This window comes from Nerophis ophidion, linkage group LG06 (genome assembly GCF_033978795.1).
Source record: "Nerophis ophidion isolate RoL-2023_Sa linkage group LG06, RoL_Noph_v1.0, whole genome shotgun sequence".
NCBI lineage: Eukaryota > Metazoa > Chordata > Actinopteri > Syngnathiformes > Syngnathidae > Nerophis > Nerophis ophidion.
Window position 1 is genome coordinate 1946157 of NC_084616.1, and position 15633 is coordinate 1961789.

At 41.6% G+C, this 15633-nt stretch overlaps 1 protein-coding gene across 1 annotated transcript in view; it reads right to left on the reverse strand.

Annotated features, from left to right (window-relative positions):
* The window catches only part of LOC133554056 (solute carrier family 2, facilitated glucose transporter member 1-like), a 22399-nt gene extending 8408 nt beyond the window's left edge, over positions 1 to 13991 (reverse strand). The window contains exons 1-5 of the mRNA XM_061902417.1: positions 13876 to 13991; positions 7931 to 8023; positions 3223 to 3383; positions 2914 to 3154; positions 1824 to 1986 (exon numbers count right to left, since the gene is read on the reverse strand). Of these exons, the coding sequence (XP_061758401.1) occupies positions 1824 to 1986; positions 2914 to 3154; positions 3223 to 3383; positions 7931 to 8023; positions 13876 to 13893 (676 nt within the window). The 5' untranslated portion in view covers positions 13894 to 13991. The remainder of the gene's footprint in view (positions 1 to 1823; positions 1987 to 2913; positions 3155 to 3222; positions 3384 to 7930; positions 8024 to 13875) is intronic.
* Between the last annotated feature and the right edge of the window lie 1642 nt (positions 13992 to 15633).

The window sequence follows — 15633 nt, forward strand, 5'->3', positions numbered from 1 at the left end:
AATAAAACTAAAGACCTTTAAAAAGATTTTCTTGTAAGAAATATTTTCCTGCGGCCCTGCTTCACCCAGACTCTGCATCCAGTGGCCCCCAGGTGAACTGGGTTTGAAACCCCTGATCCAGCCTATTTCTGTCCATTTGTCCATCAGTCAAATATTTGGAAAGACTACTCCAGTTGTTTAGCTGACTATTTATATTTGTGTGTGGCATTAATAAAGTACTATCTAACTAATCTAATCACATTAGTCTTTTACAGGCTTCTCATCTTATTCTACACAATAAGATGGTCGGTGTCCAACTTTGAATAATCAACTTCCCGAGCTAAACTTCCCATAGTAAATTTACGAATATTTACCGGGAACTTTCCGCCCCTTTGCAACCCTCGTCTTTTCCCATCCCATACGGCTTTTTATCGTATGATATCCTTTAATTTCTGTAAAACCCTGACTTTGCAAAGCCCATCTAACGTCCGTCTGTAGGGAACTTTCACGTCCTCTTTCAAATTTCCCCAAGTTGGCGTCTTTGTGGAAGCAAAAGTGTGAAAAATGTGTGGAAAACTGCCCCAGACGAATAAACAACGTTATGACACACAAGGTGGCGGCTGCAATGAAGGATTATGGGTAATCTCCGCTAACGGAAACTCATGTGTTTACCTCGTTACCTTGTCTCGAACATCCATCCATTTTCTACCGCTTATTCCCTTTTTGGGGTCGCGGGCGCCCATCTCAGCTACAATGGGGCGGAAGGCGGTGTACACCCTGGACAAGTCGCCACCACATCACAGGGCCAACACAGACAGACAACATTCACACACTAGGGACCATTTAGTGTTGCCAAACAACCTATCCCCAGGTGCATGTCTTTGGAGGTGGGAGGGGCCTATCCCCAGGTGCATGTCTTTGGAGGTGGGAGGGGCCTATCCCCAGGTGCATGTCTTTGGAGGTGGGAGGGGCCTATCCCTAGGTGCATGTCTTTGGAGGTGGGAGGGGCCTATCCCCAGGTGCATGTCTTTGGAGATGGGAGGGGCCTATCCCCAGGTGCATGTCTTTGGAGGTGGGAGGGGCCTATCCACAGGTGCATGTCTTTGGAGGTGGGAGGGGCCTATCCCCAGGTGCATGTCTTTGGAGGTGGGAGGGGCCTATCCCCAGGTGCATGTCTTTGGAGGTGGGAGGGGCCTATCCCCAGGTGCATGTCTTTGGAGGTGGGAGGGGCCTATCCCCAGGTGCATGTCTTTGGAGATGGGAGGGGCCTATCCCCAGGTGCATGTCTTTGGAGGTGGGAGGGGCCTATCCACAGGTGCATGTCTTTGGAGGTGGGAGGGGCCTATCCCCAGGTGCATGTCTTTGGAGGTGGGAGGGGCCTATCCCCAGGTGCATGTCTTTGGAGGTGGGAGGGGCCTATCCCCAGGTGCATGTCTTTGGAGGTGGGAGGGGCCTATCCCCAGGTGCATGTCTTTGGAGGTGGGAGGGGCCTATCCCCAGGTGCATGTCTTTGGAGGTGGGAGGAAGCCGGAGTACCCGGAGGGAACCCACGCAGTCACGGGGAGAACATGCAAACTCCGCACAGAAAGATCCCGAGCCTGGATTTGAACCCAGGACTGCAGGAACTTCGTATTGTGAGGCAGACGCACTAACCCCTCTGCCACCGTGAAGCCTTGTCTCGAACATGAAAATGGCATTGTAATGTCCAACAGTGACTGATGATTCTTTTGCTAACGACACATAGGGTTGAGGTTAGGGTTGAGGTTGGGGTTAGGGTTAGGGTTGGGGTTGACCCTAAACTTAAAAATGAACCCTAAACCCTGACCCTTTGAGGTATTTCTCACCAGTGTTGGCTTTGCTCTCCTGGTTGCAGTTGATGAGGAGGTACCTGGGGCTCTCAGGGCAGAAGGGCAGCAGGATGGTTTGCACAACAGCCGGCAGGAGGGTGAAGCCCAACAAGAGGGGCCACAGGGAGGCCGTCCCCATGATGGAGTCCATCCCCAGAACCTGCAACACATGTTTGTTTTCTGTCAACATCTAACAACACCGTGACCATTAGGCTCACGTACTCAATTCGCTGCTCTTACAGGAACTGAGCCAATTGTGTTGGTACAACCAGGTCTGGATTCAGGTCAGATCCAACAGCTTTGTTGCGGGTCACATCACGTCCTCTTGCAGACTGCAGTAATGTTGTCATTTTCAACACCGACCACGCAAGAGTGCTAACACTCCAAATGATGCTAGTTGACATTGTCATTAGCATTAGCCATTTTACATAGCGATTTCAACACCTCCAAACTTGGTGATGAAGACCACAACTAAGATGAATGTTGGAGTGGCACAGCTGCTGTGAAATAAGTTTGCACAACACCGGCAGTGTAGGCCAGGGGTGTCCAAAGTGCGGCATTGTAAAAAAAAGTATTTGCTGTCGTCCAGCATTCTGTTTTTGTTTACTTTGTAGCCAGTTCTGTTTTAGTTTGGTTCTGCATAACCTTCCCTAAGCTTCAATGCCTTTTCTTAGGGGCACTCACCTTTTGTTTATTTTTGGTTTCAGCATTAGACACCTTTTTACCTGCACACTGCCTCCCACTCATCTACAAAGCAATTAGCTACCTGCTGCCACCTACTGATATGGACGTGTATAACGTGGTGTGTCTGCCGATCTCCAGACAGCACAGACACTCAACAACAACACATCATTTGCAGACTATAATTACTGCTTTGCAAAAAATATTTTTTTAACCCACATATGTGAAAGTAGACCATCTCCCACGGCACACCAGACTCTATCTCACGGCACGGTGGTTGAAAAACATTGGATTATATGACCGAAATAACTTATTTCATTCATGAGTTCACACCCATCCCAAGGGACAACATAACTTTTGCCACATTTGCTTTTTGGCAGCACGGGGTGGCAAGTGAAGGAGTTACCTGAGCCAAGAGGATGCCAATGACCACGCCCAGCTGGTGCAAGGTGCCCATGGCTCCACGCAGCGAGGTCGGGGAGATCTCCTCCACATACATGGGCACCAGGCCGGTGGACAGGCCGGAGTAGACCCCCACCGTCAGGCGGCCCGCGATCAGCAGCTCCCATGAGGCGGCCATCTTGGAGAAGCCCATGAGCAACGCGGCGGCGAGGGCGAGCACGTTGGCCACCAGCATGGAGTTTCTCCTTGGGACCCAATGGCAGCCATTAGGCTTGCTTTTCGGGACAGGAGAAGCCGGTGTGCTGATTCCTACCGGCCCAAGCGGTTGACAAAAAGGCTGACAGAGAAGGAACCCAACATGCCGCCCACAGAGAAGATGGCCACGGAGAGAGACCACAGAGCTGTCAGGCTGCTCTGGGAGATGGGCTCGGCAAACCTGCTGCTCCACGTCTCCTTGTAGAAACCTTCGATGATCTGAAACCAACACACGTCATCACTGCCCTTCAAAAATGGATACAGATGTTTTTAGAAAGTTGTGGCCTTTTCAGGCTTTTTCTCAAAAACCAGTCAAGTAGTTCCTCGGCACCTCAAAAAGCTCAGCATCACAAAAATAAAACAAGGACAACAAATACTGTATTGATGTTTTGTAGCACAGTTTTAAAGTAGCAGCAGAATGGAAAAACAAGACTTGATAAAACCTTTCAGATTGCCTTATAACTTGGTACATGTAGTGTTACCTTTTTATTTCCCTGCCTTCTCTTTTGTTGTGATTTCTTTCCTCAGCTCGTTAGCGAGGGGCGGACACTAAGGCACACCTGCAACCTATTTCTACAGAGGAGTATTTAAGCCCGTCACCCACAGCTGGTCTTGTCAGTTAATTTTTGTCCTTCATCTCCTACGTGCATGAGCCTGCTTCGCCTTCGTTGATTTTCCTTATTCCTGTATTTCCTAACGTTGTTGTGTTTGTTTTTTTAGCCTCCTTGAGGCAGTAGAGACTTTACCCTGTGCATAGTGCACCCTGGCTTTTCCACTGCCGACCACTGTGGAACCTGCTTCATTTAGTATTCATGGTGTGCACTTCTGCCCCATCGCTTTTCGTTACACCTTTTGGACTCATTAAATGTATTCCTTTTTGTTATTCAACACCAATGAGGAATTATTCCATCATATGAAGTGTCTGTCTCCATACCTTTCACATTGCCATGATGACTAATGTTGGAATAGTTGTGTTTCGTTGTATCCTTGTTGGTGTTTTTGGTCATGTGTTAAAGTGTTTAAAGGAGCCATACGTAAAAATGTGACCAGAAATGCTACTGCAATCCCGGTCTAAATTCTGTAGTCCCCTCCCCCTCTCCCTGACTGATATTGCCAGATGGATGGCCTGGACTACTCCAGGGGACTTCAAACTTCCACTACGTCTTACTTGGGGTTGAGGTCTGGGACCATACGAGCTGAATATAGCCAAGTTTTACCTGCAGCAACAAATCTCTAACCAACACAGAAATGAGGCCATTTTCAAGAAGAAGTAGGTCCTGCCTGCGTAGAATATCAACAATCATGGGGTTATAGTCGGTACTATCAGAAAACAAAGACTACAACCAACACTAACAATAGTTCTACTGGTGAAAATAAGGAGAGCAAGCTTAGTTAGCAGCCTCATGCACGCCCAAAACTAAAGAGAAGACATTTTACTAAGATATGTCTATAGGCTACTGTTTCCATCCATTTTCTACCGCTTATTCCCTTTGGGGTGGCAGGGGGTGCTGGTGCCTATCTCAGCTACAAATTGGCGAAAGGCGACGTACACCCTGGACAAGTCACCACCTCGTCGCAGGGCAGGCTACTGTTTCAAACCTTTCAGATGGCCAGGTAACTTGGTACATGTAGTCCACAATATTTCAATCTGGCCCGCTGGACGTTCTAAGACATTTTTTTACACTTTTAACATGAAAAGTATATTTGTCATCATGATGTGTCGTCATGGTTGTACGTGACAGGAAGTCTTCAACTGTACAAAGTATTTCACTGCTTGAAATCTGCACTTTCGGGTGTTAAAGGCGTTATTACGCTAATCTAGGTCACGTGATAATAAATCATGTCGCTGGTGTTTATTACACTTTGGACTCATATTTTGCAGTTTGTCACTTTTTTGTTGTGTTTTGGTCTGAGAAGGAAAAGGTGTTCATATGTTGTTAATATTCAGTATTTTATTGTTCGTAGTTAATATTGTAAATCCCACTTTCTGTACATTTTGGGTGTCCCATTCAGTAAAAAACTGTAAAATTCCATTAATGTGTTTTGAGGTAGTCTGTCCTTAGAAGTCTATGGGACTTTGGGACTTTTGGTGTTAATATTACCGTATTTCCTTGAATAGCTGCCGGGTATATAGTATGCACCTGCCTAGAATTACTGCCGAGTCAAACTTGTTTCGCAAAATAATTAGCGCATGCTTAGCATTACCGCCAACTCAGGATTAACGCCGGGTCAAACTCGTTTCGCAAAATATTATTTTTATTTGCGCAAGTCTAGAATTTCCACAGGGTCAAACTCGTCACGTCACGAGTGACACTTCACCTGTCATCATTTTCAAAATGGAGGAGGCTGATTTCAATCATTTGAAATCGCATAAAGGGAAGAAGATTAAGAGCTATTCAGTAGGATTTAAGGTCCAAGCTATTGAATATGCTAAAAAGAACAGTAAGCAGCTATGTTTTATTAATATACCGTAGCTGCGTGTGTCAAATATGAGTCATTAAATGACTCCCGCCTCCTGGTGGTAGAGGGCGCTAGTGATCCTTCTTGCGACTACTCGGCTGCAGAAGAAGTGACAACAAGCAGCAAGAGTGAGCACTTTTAACATGGAGGATTACATATCTAAAATAAAACAGTTTTCTAAACTGGACTTTCAATGGAAGCAGGAGGTCATAAAGGAAGATCTCCATCGAGACAGAGAGACTTTTAAAACTGAAGAAAGATAAGGAAGACTTCTATAAACGAGTTATCGATGCTTTTGATCAGAAGGAGCTGCACATGGACTTCTTTTATAAGAAAAGGTAAGACCATAATAACGTTTTTTTTATTAAATGTGCTTTTTATGAAGGTATCTTTACATCACACTCAAATTTATAAGCATAGGCCTAAATTTACCGCATGCCTTTGGTAAACGCGGGAGTGAGAAGAGGTTTTAAATGAACTAGCACCCCGGCGGCAATTCAGGGAAATCCGGTAAATGGAACAAAACACACATACTTGTGTCTTCATCATTTATACACATTGGCCCCCCAGACACATGTTTTCTCTCAATGTGGCCCCCAAGTCCAAATATGTGCTCAGCTCTGGTCTAGCGGGTCCTGGTATATTTGGGTCCACATAGCAAGATGGCAGCAATGCTAGCTAAGGAGGCTACAATCCTTGCAGGTGGCAACACAAATAATGCCATCAAGCTGACATGAGGCCCCAAGCCTCTCAGCGGGGGTCAAAGTGCACGCCATGACACTTTCTTCACGTTGTATGGAGGCTCAGATGGGACAAAGTTCAATAACTCTTCAGCTAATGACTTCATTGTTTGTGCAATCTTCAAATGATGATTGGTTCCTTCAACTGAGAGCCTCGCTGAAAATGACTCGTTTAGTAGAAGTGGAATCAAATATATTAATGACTTGTTAAATAAGTCATTCATTTTTATTTCAATAGTCAATTATTTCCATATTTAATTGTATTTCAATATTTTATTAAGTGGCCCTGTGAGGAGGTGGCGACTTGTCCAGGGTGTACACCGCCTTCCGCCCGATTGTAGCTGAGATAGTCACCAGCACCCCCGCGACCCCAAAGGGAATAAGCGGTAGAAAATGGATGGATGGATGGATTTTATTAAGTATTTCAATATTTTATTTATTATTTCACTATTTTATTATTTAATCAATAAATTATAGATTTTTTTTTTTAAATTCAATTCATTTTTTGATCGTTTAATAAATGATTGATGTCATAATTTAATTGATTCTTTCACACGACTCTGAACGGGACAAGTGGTAGAAAATAGATGGATGTTATAATTTAAAGGTGTGTTTATTTATTTCAATACTTCTTTATTTTATCCGTCAAATGAGACAAAGATAAATACATCTTTAAATAACAACTTGAGTATGTTTTTAATTCATTATGATTGCAATTAGTGACATAAATATGTCATTAATGTATTTAAATAAATACATTTAACCATTTACTTATTTCAATATTCAATTATTAATGGAATTATTTATTAATTTCGGTATTCCATGACTTAATTAATTAATTTATGAATGAATGATTTATTTGATTATTTCTGTTTCTGCCAAGTTCAGATGTGGGCGTGTCCTAACACCTGATTGGTCACTTTGATGGCTGAGTTTGACAGAACATAATAATACATTAATAATAATGATAATACATTCTTGAAATGCTGATTCATAAAATAATTAAATGGGGAAATATGCAGTTGTTAATTCAATCGCAAAATAATCCAATCACTAATCAAATGATTGAATAATTAGTTCTATATTTAAATGATTAAATAAATAAATGTACTTTGACACATATTTAATACCATTTATGTTTGTAACGATGGATGCTAATGACACATTTCAGTAATTATTTAAGATGCATTTTATTAATCGTGTCCCATTTGAGCCCCCATACTTTGTAGTGAAGTGAAGTATTTTTATATAGCGCTTTTCTCTACTGACTCAAAGCGCTTTACATAGTGAAACCCAATATCTAAGTTCCATTTAAAGCAGTGTGGGTGGCACTGGGAGCAGGTGGGTAAAGTGTCTTGCCCAAGGACACAACGGCAGTGACTAAGATGGCGGAAGCGGGAATCGAACCTGCAACCCTCAAGTTGCTGGCACGGCCACTCTACCAACCGAGCTATGCCGCCCCATTGTAGAATGCTGTCCTTCGTTATATTGAGCTGGATTGGGATGAGACCTTGTTGTTGTTGTTGTTGTTGTTGTTTGCACAGCTCACACAAATGTTGTACTCACATGTTGAGGAGCGTTGATGACACCTGTGTTGTAGCCGAACTGCAGGGAGCCAATCACAGCTGTGCCCGCCGCCATCAGAAGGTGGGCTGTCACCTGGGAGGAGAATGTCAAAGTGAAAATAGTGAAGACATCCAGCAAAACTGCACCACAGTCATGGAATGGCAGCTACAGAATAATTAATAAAGTATTTCTGATTCTGATTCTGATTCAACATATGTCAAATAAAGGCATTTTTACCAGTGTGTTACATGGCCTTTCCTTTCAACAACACTCAGTGCAGGTTTGGGAACTGAGGAGACACATTTTTGAAGTGGAATTCTTTCCCATTCTCGCTTGATGTACAGCTTAAGTTGTTCAACAGTCTCCCTTCACACATTTTCAATGTCTGGACTACAGGTAGGCCAGTCTAGTACTGTCACGGTGTTCTCTGTGACAGTCGCTACGCCAACTAGTGGCGGGAAAGCTATATATAAATATTTGAGATACGGCTTTTGTACTTGGTATCATTACAGTGGATGTTAGGTGTAGACCCACCCATGACATTGTTTATCATTGAAGAGACTTAGCTTGCTGTTAGCGGTGAGCTACTGTATCCTCCTACGTTGTGTAGTGAAGCATGTTTAGCTATTCCTCATCCTCCAGTGATAATATAATTGTGCGAAACTGACTTTATTTGTCGCCATGGAGGCCAGGATTGGTGATTTAGAAGTAGCTAAAACACAGCAGATGGACGTTAGCCACAAAAGCCTAAACCGGAATTAAAACCGGAATATTTAGTTTATGTTTTGTAGTTCTCTAAGGCCATTTGAGTTGTAGTCCATACGTCACAATGCTGTATGACTCCTACAGGCACAGGTCGGTATTGCAACTTGTAGTCTTTGAAGCTTCCCGCCATCTTTTTTCAGACTTTCACAACCCCGCCCCCTTTGGGTACCTAATTTAGTACTTTTCTAGACACCAATCATCGGTACCGTCACGCTTCGAATGTGAACAGCTGCCAATACTGCAGAAGACAGGCATCAATGTGTTTTTTGCATGTTGGTATCGACTTGGTATGGAAGTATCCATGGGGCTGACAGTCTTTGGGCGCCACACAATTCGATTCCATTCTTGTGAGTTACGATTCAAAACGATTTTCGATTCAACATCAATATTTTTTAAATAACATCGAGTGCAAGTTCTATGGTGAGCTACATTCCTCCTTAAAATAGATCAACAGCACTGATACATTTCTATATTCAAAATAAAAATGGTTTGGTTTGGTAAAATGCTTCCCAAACATTTAATAAAGTCAAACACAAATAAGGCCACAAGAGAACACTTCTCTAGTCTACAGTCAATGTGTACAGCAGATATAGATCATCTACATCTACTATATGCAACAGGGGCAGGGAACCTATGGCTCGGGAGCCAGATGTGGCTCTTTTGATGACTGCATCTGGCTCTCGGATAAATCTGAGCTGATGTTGCTTAAAACGATAAGTAATGAATAATTTCACTTGTAATCACAGTGTTAAAAATAATGTTCAAAATATAAAACATTCTCATGCATTTTTAATCCATCCATCCGTTCAAGAAGTTGCGTTAATGGTAAGAAGTTATTTATTTATTATTGGTTAGTGTGGGGCTTGCCCTCCTGGGGGTTCTTCAGACCCAAAAGCACCGACATGAGAGCCTGTTTCAGGGTTGCAATATTGTTTTATTTTTCAATAATTCTGTCAGTTGCTTTCCAGCAATTGTATTTCCAGCCCCAACCCCATCTCTCCTCCGAGTTGCTGCTTATAACAGAGCGACAGGTGATTAGATAACAAGGCCCAGGTGGGCCATCTACACACCTGTCGCTGCAGGCCCGCAGGCCACGCCCCCTGCACAGTTAGCTTCAGAATAACAATGTTATTACAAAGAAAAAGAGACCTAATATACTCTAGAAATGTTGGTCTTACTTAAAAATGCACGCGTTTAATTGTGTTCAGTGTTAAAAAAAATATTATATGGCTCTCACGGAAATACATTTTAAAATATTTGGCTTTTTGGCTCTCTCAGCCAAAAAGGTTCCCGACCCCTGATATGCAACATCGCCTAAATGGCTGGACAAGACAGATTAAGAACGTTTTCCTTTTTCTTGAATCTATTAAGAATTTTTACTAATAAGAATCGTGATTCGTTAGAAAATGGATATATTTGATACCCCTAATAAATACTTTTGACAGCCTGACAAGAACCTATTTCGACCTTCAAGGATTGTTGAACATTTGGAGACAAGGAACAAGATTGGTTTGATCTTATTCTGACGCAGTCAGAAGATGTTAGGTTTCCTGTGCTCTTATTTTGGCGATCTAGTCTGGGACGTCATTTCCTGCTTGTCGCGTTTCCCGCCTAATATCGGCTGGTGGGTGAAGGCGTAAACAGCATCGTGTGCGTTCCTGACTTAAACGTAAGTCTACGGCGAATATAGCACTCATATTCATGCTACACTGCCTATAATGTGTTAAATGGAGCCTTCACCGAGAGTTTGTGTGCAGCAATGTTTGTGTATGACGAGATAATTCGCCTTTTTAATGGCGACATACTTCCTGTTACACGGTAGTTACGCTATCCTACCAGACGAGGGCGACATTTACCATGTCTAAATCAACAGTGCTTATTCTTCATTCATTTCTAATGCCATGTGTTAATTTTCCATGTACGTTTGTTTTATAACACATCGCAGAGTATATTATATCATAAATATCATATTATATTATTGCATATTATATTTCCTCAATGTATCCTAGACATTATTAGTATGTGTTCCCTTTAGACCACACACAAACACACACTTGTCCAAGTTCACCATTAAATATGACCTTTTATTAATATCTGGATATGTTTAGGCCATGTCACCATACAGCATATATATCTCCATATTTTACCTTAGCCTTGAATGAACACTTGATGCATATAATGACAGCAGTATGATGATTCTATGTGTCTACATTCAAACATTCTTCTTCATACTGCATTCATATATGCTACTTTTAAACTTTCATGCAGAGAGGGAAATCACAACTAAAAGTGTATTTATGAAACAGTTAATAAGCAGTGGCACAAACATTCATGTCATCTCCAAACAGAAAGTGCACGATTGTCAGAGACATTTTAAAACAAGGTATGAGTGCACTTTTGTGCATGATGTCACTAAGATGACATATCAAAACAACACTAAATTAAAGTGTACTTTTTGTTCAGAACACCACTACAGTAGTTTAAAGTCCTACTGAAAGCCACTACTAGCGACCACACAGTCTGATAGTTTATATATCAATGATGAAATATTAACATTGCAACACATGCCAATACGGCCGCTTTAGTTTACTAAATTGCAATTTTAAATTTCCCGCGGAGTTTCTTGTTGAAAACGTCGTGGAATGATGACGCGTACGTGTGACGTCTCGGGTTGTAGCGGACATATTAGCCCAGCACCACACACGGCTAAAAGTAGTCTCTTTTCATCGCATAATTACACAGTAATTTGGACATCTGTGTTGCTGAATGTTTTGCAATTTGTTCAATTAATAATGGAGACGTCAAAGAAGAATGCTGTTGGTGGAAAGCAGTGTATTGCAGCTGCCTTTAGCACCGAGACACAGCCGGTGTTTCTTTGTTTGTTGTGAAGCTTTAACACAGAAAATTGTGATATTAAGTCAGCTCTTACCGGAGACTTCAGTGGATTATGGGACCCTATCCTGCAGCTCAAAACTTCTCTGAGAGACACCGGCGTTCACCGCAGCCATCCGACTTTCAGGTATGACTTTACAATCTCACTAAAACACTATTAAAACAATACGCAGATAAGGGATCTTCCAGAATTATCCTAGTAAATGTGTCTAATTACATCTGAAACGCCGCCTGGAGCCGTCGCCTTTTCTTTTTTTTTTCTTCTAGTACTTCACTCTAAACGTCCCCATCCTCAAACCTTTCATCGTCGCTCAAATTAATGGGGAAATTGTCGCTTTCTCGGTCCGAATCGCTCTCGCTGCTGGTGGCCATGATTGTAAACAATGTTCAGATGTGAGGAGCTCCACAACCCGTGACGTCACGCGCACATCGTCTGCTACTTCCGGTACAGGCAAGGCTTTTTTATTAGCGACCAAAAGTTGCCAACTTTATCGTGGATGTTCTCTACTAAATCCTTTCAGCAAAAATATGGCAATATGGTGAAATGATGAAGTATGACACATAGAATGGAGCTGCTATCCCCCTTTAAATAAGAACATCTCATTTCAGTAGGCCTTTAAAATAAATAATGTGCACTTTTGTGCATGATGTCACACAAGATATTTCAATAAGTGTCAAATAGAAATGAGCTGCATAAAAGGTAATCAAATAGTGTAAGTCCTTCACTCTGTGGTAGGTTCCTGCAGACGTTATCTCCTTCTGTTGTTGACTAGTTGTTTCATACAGTGTTGATGTGGAAATGGTTGCCTCGGCATTTTGTTGGTGTGGCACCAAATGGAGATGTTGACATGCGGCGTTTGAAGCACTCTTCATTCTCTAGCGCAGTGTTTTTCAACCACTGTGCTGCGGCACACTAGTGTACCGTGAAATATTGTTTGGTGTGTCGTGGGAAATTATGTAATATTACCTAGTTGGTCGAAAAAATATGTTTTTACAAACCAATAATTACAATCCGCAAATATTGTGGCGTTGTAGAATGTCAGCGCTGTCTAGAGAGCAGCAGAGTAGCCATGTAATACTCTTCCATATCAGTAGATGGCAGCAGGTAGCTAAATGTTTTGTAAGCCTACTTTGAGACCAGATGATTAATGATGCATGAAAGGTTATGGTTTGATTTCATATCTAACAAGTGCGTCAGGTATTTGATGACGACTTTATATTGTCAATATAGACCGGGGTCCCCAAACTAGGCCCGGATCCGGCCCGCCAGCGTCCAAAATCCGACCCGCGGGAAGTCCCAAGTTTAAAAAAATATATATATTTTTTTTTAATTATATTTTTTTCAACCCAATGCAGCCCCCAAGTCAAAAAGTTTGGGGACCCCTGATATAGACTATTGAGTTTCGTTTTCAACATGTTCTGCAGGTGTGTCCCCCTGGATTTTTTTCAATAATAAAAATGTGCTTTGGCTCAAAAAAGGTTGAAAAACACTTCTCTAGCGGGTGACTTTTCAAATGATGCTACAAATTAGAAGTAAAACTACTTTTAGTAGCAACGCTTTTGCCGCATACTCGACATATTACGGTTGTCTGTTCAACATCTTCCCGCTTGAAGCCAATCTACCGCCAGACTACGGACCCCCTGCTGTTTTTCTTGGGAATTAATTCTTATTCCTTCATAACTTCTTTCTCTCTCTCGTATTACCACTTGCACCGCTCCGCTAGCATCACAGCTAATTTGACCATGCTGCTACCTGTCTGCCGGGCGAGGACGTATGACGTCACACACGCGACAGTATGTGAGGTATGTAAGAAGGTGCGCTTGTTTTACGTCTCAGTGAGAAGGAGAGACAGGAAGGAGTGAGAAGAGCCTGTAGTGTAATGCCAGCAGCTAAAAGCAACTGTGTGAGAAGGTATACTCCAATATCAGCATATAGTCATTTTCTATATCGCACAGAGACAGACCCACAATATATTCCGTATATTCCATATATCTCCCAGTCCTACCTGGAAGCCTCTCAGTGCCCTACTCTTTGACCGCAGTCCTTGTCCTAAGAAGATATCAGATCCAGAGTAACCTCCTCTATCACACTTTCTCTACCTCGTCTCTCAAAATCAACCGAGTTCTTGAATGAAGGACAAGACGTCATCAGTGACTGAAGAAAGAAGAGTTAACAAATGCTGTCGTTATCTTGCTTGTTGGCGGGAACAATCCCACCAATCACAGCAGCCAAGAGATCAGTCATCAATAGGAATGCTCAAATGTAGAGAACATTATTGGACAATTACCTTTCCACTGCACTCCATGGCAGACACTTGAAGAAAAGCCTTCTAGTCCTGCATTATGAAGACGTGAACAAGTGGTCTTGGTGCAGACCAGCCTGAAGATGCTCACCTAAGCAGCTTAATGAGCTCAGCCCTAAGTGGATCTGGCAGGATCCCGGTGCTGATTGGCTGAGAGCAAGGAAAACAAAGTCAAACAGGTGACGCTCCGAAAGGATAATATCACCCATTCTAATCAGCGGCCGTATCGTCCAGGAGTTCTCTGCCAGAGGTCTCAGACCAAAAACTCCAGTTTGCCGCCTTTTCAAAATAATATTACGGGGAGGAAGAAGAACATTAAAAAGTGGAATAAAAGAGCAAACAGGTAGAAAGTAACAATAAAATGTTGCAGTATTGACACTATCAACCCAAAGTGTTTTGTCTTTAAAACTGTACTTCTTTTTATTTTCAAAATCAATATATAATATAATAGGGTTGTTCCAGTAACAAAATGTATTTCCATACTTTTCTAAATAAAGTGGACCACACAAAATGTCATTATTGTCTTTATTTGAACAAAAAATCTTAGAGTACATGAAACATAAGTTTATTATTGTCATTTAGTCCTTCAATAAAATATTAGACAACTTGTCTTTTAGTAGTAAGTAAACAAACAAAGACTCCTAATTAGTCTGCAGTAACATATTGTCTCATTTATACACCTATTATTTTGAGGGACAAACTGTAAAAAATGATTATTAATCTACTTGTTCATTTACTGTTAATATCAGCTTATTTTCTCTTTTAACATGTTCTATCTTCACTTCTGTTCAAATGTAATAATCACTTATTCTTCTCTTCTTTGATACTTGACATTAGTTTTGGATGATACCACACATTTAGGTATGGATCGTGTCGATACCAAGTAGTTCCAGGATCATACATTGGTCATATTCAAAGTCCTCATGTGTCCAGGGACATATTTACTGACTTTATAAACAATAGGAAAAAAAAGACTAGTGATAATAAAAAAATATCAATGTAATCAGTGCAGTATTGAAGAGATACGGCTCCTGTACTTGGTATCATTACAGTGGATGTCAGGTGTAGATCCACTCATGGCATTAGTTTGCATTGAAGAGCGCTAGCTTGCTGTTAGCGGTGAGCTATTGTATCCTCCTACGCTGTGTAGTGTAGCATGTTTAGCTATTCCTCACCCTCCAGTGATAATGATACATGTAAGAAGCTGACTTTATTTGTCGCCATGGACGCCAGGATTAGTCATTTAGAAGTAGCTAAAACACTGTGGATGGACGTTAGCCACAAAAGCTAGCTCGCCATGTTTTAAAGCACCTCTTGTTAAAGCTTTACCTTTATTCTTAGTTTTTAATCTTCTGTCTCCACCTAGTTTCTGCTTGTAAGAACTCTGTGTGTGTGCGGTGCCTAAAAAGCTCGTTTTACCAGCAATGACAGCCCATTAAGACCCAAAAAATGGCGAGAACGACATGAAAAGACGCTTGTTTTCCTTCACGAGGTACATTATCATGTATGTATTACATGTTTTTATGAATGTTACTAGATACTACATATATACTTACATCATGTATATATTACATGTTATTATGAATGTTACTAGATACTACATATATACTTACATCATGTATATATTACATGTTATTATGAATGTTACTAGATACTACATATATACTTACATCATGTATATATTACATGTTATTATGAATGTTACTACATGACATATATACTTACATCATGTATATATTACAT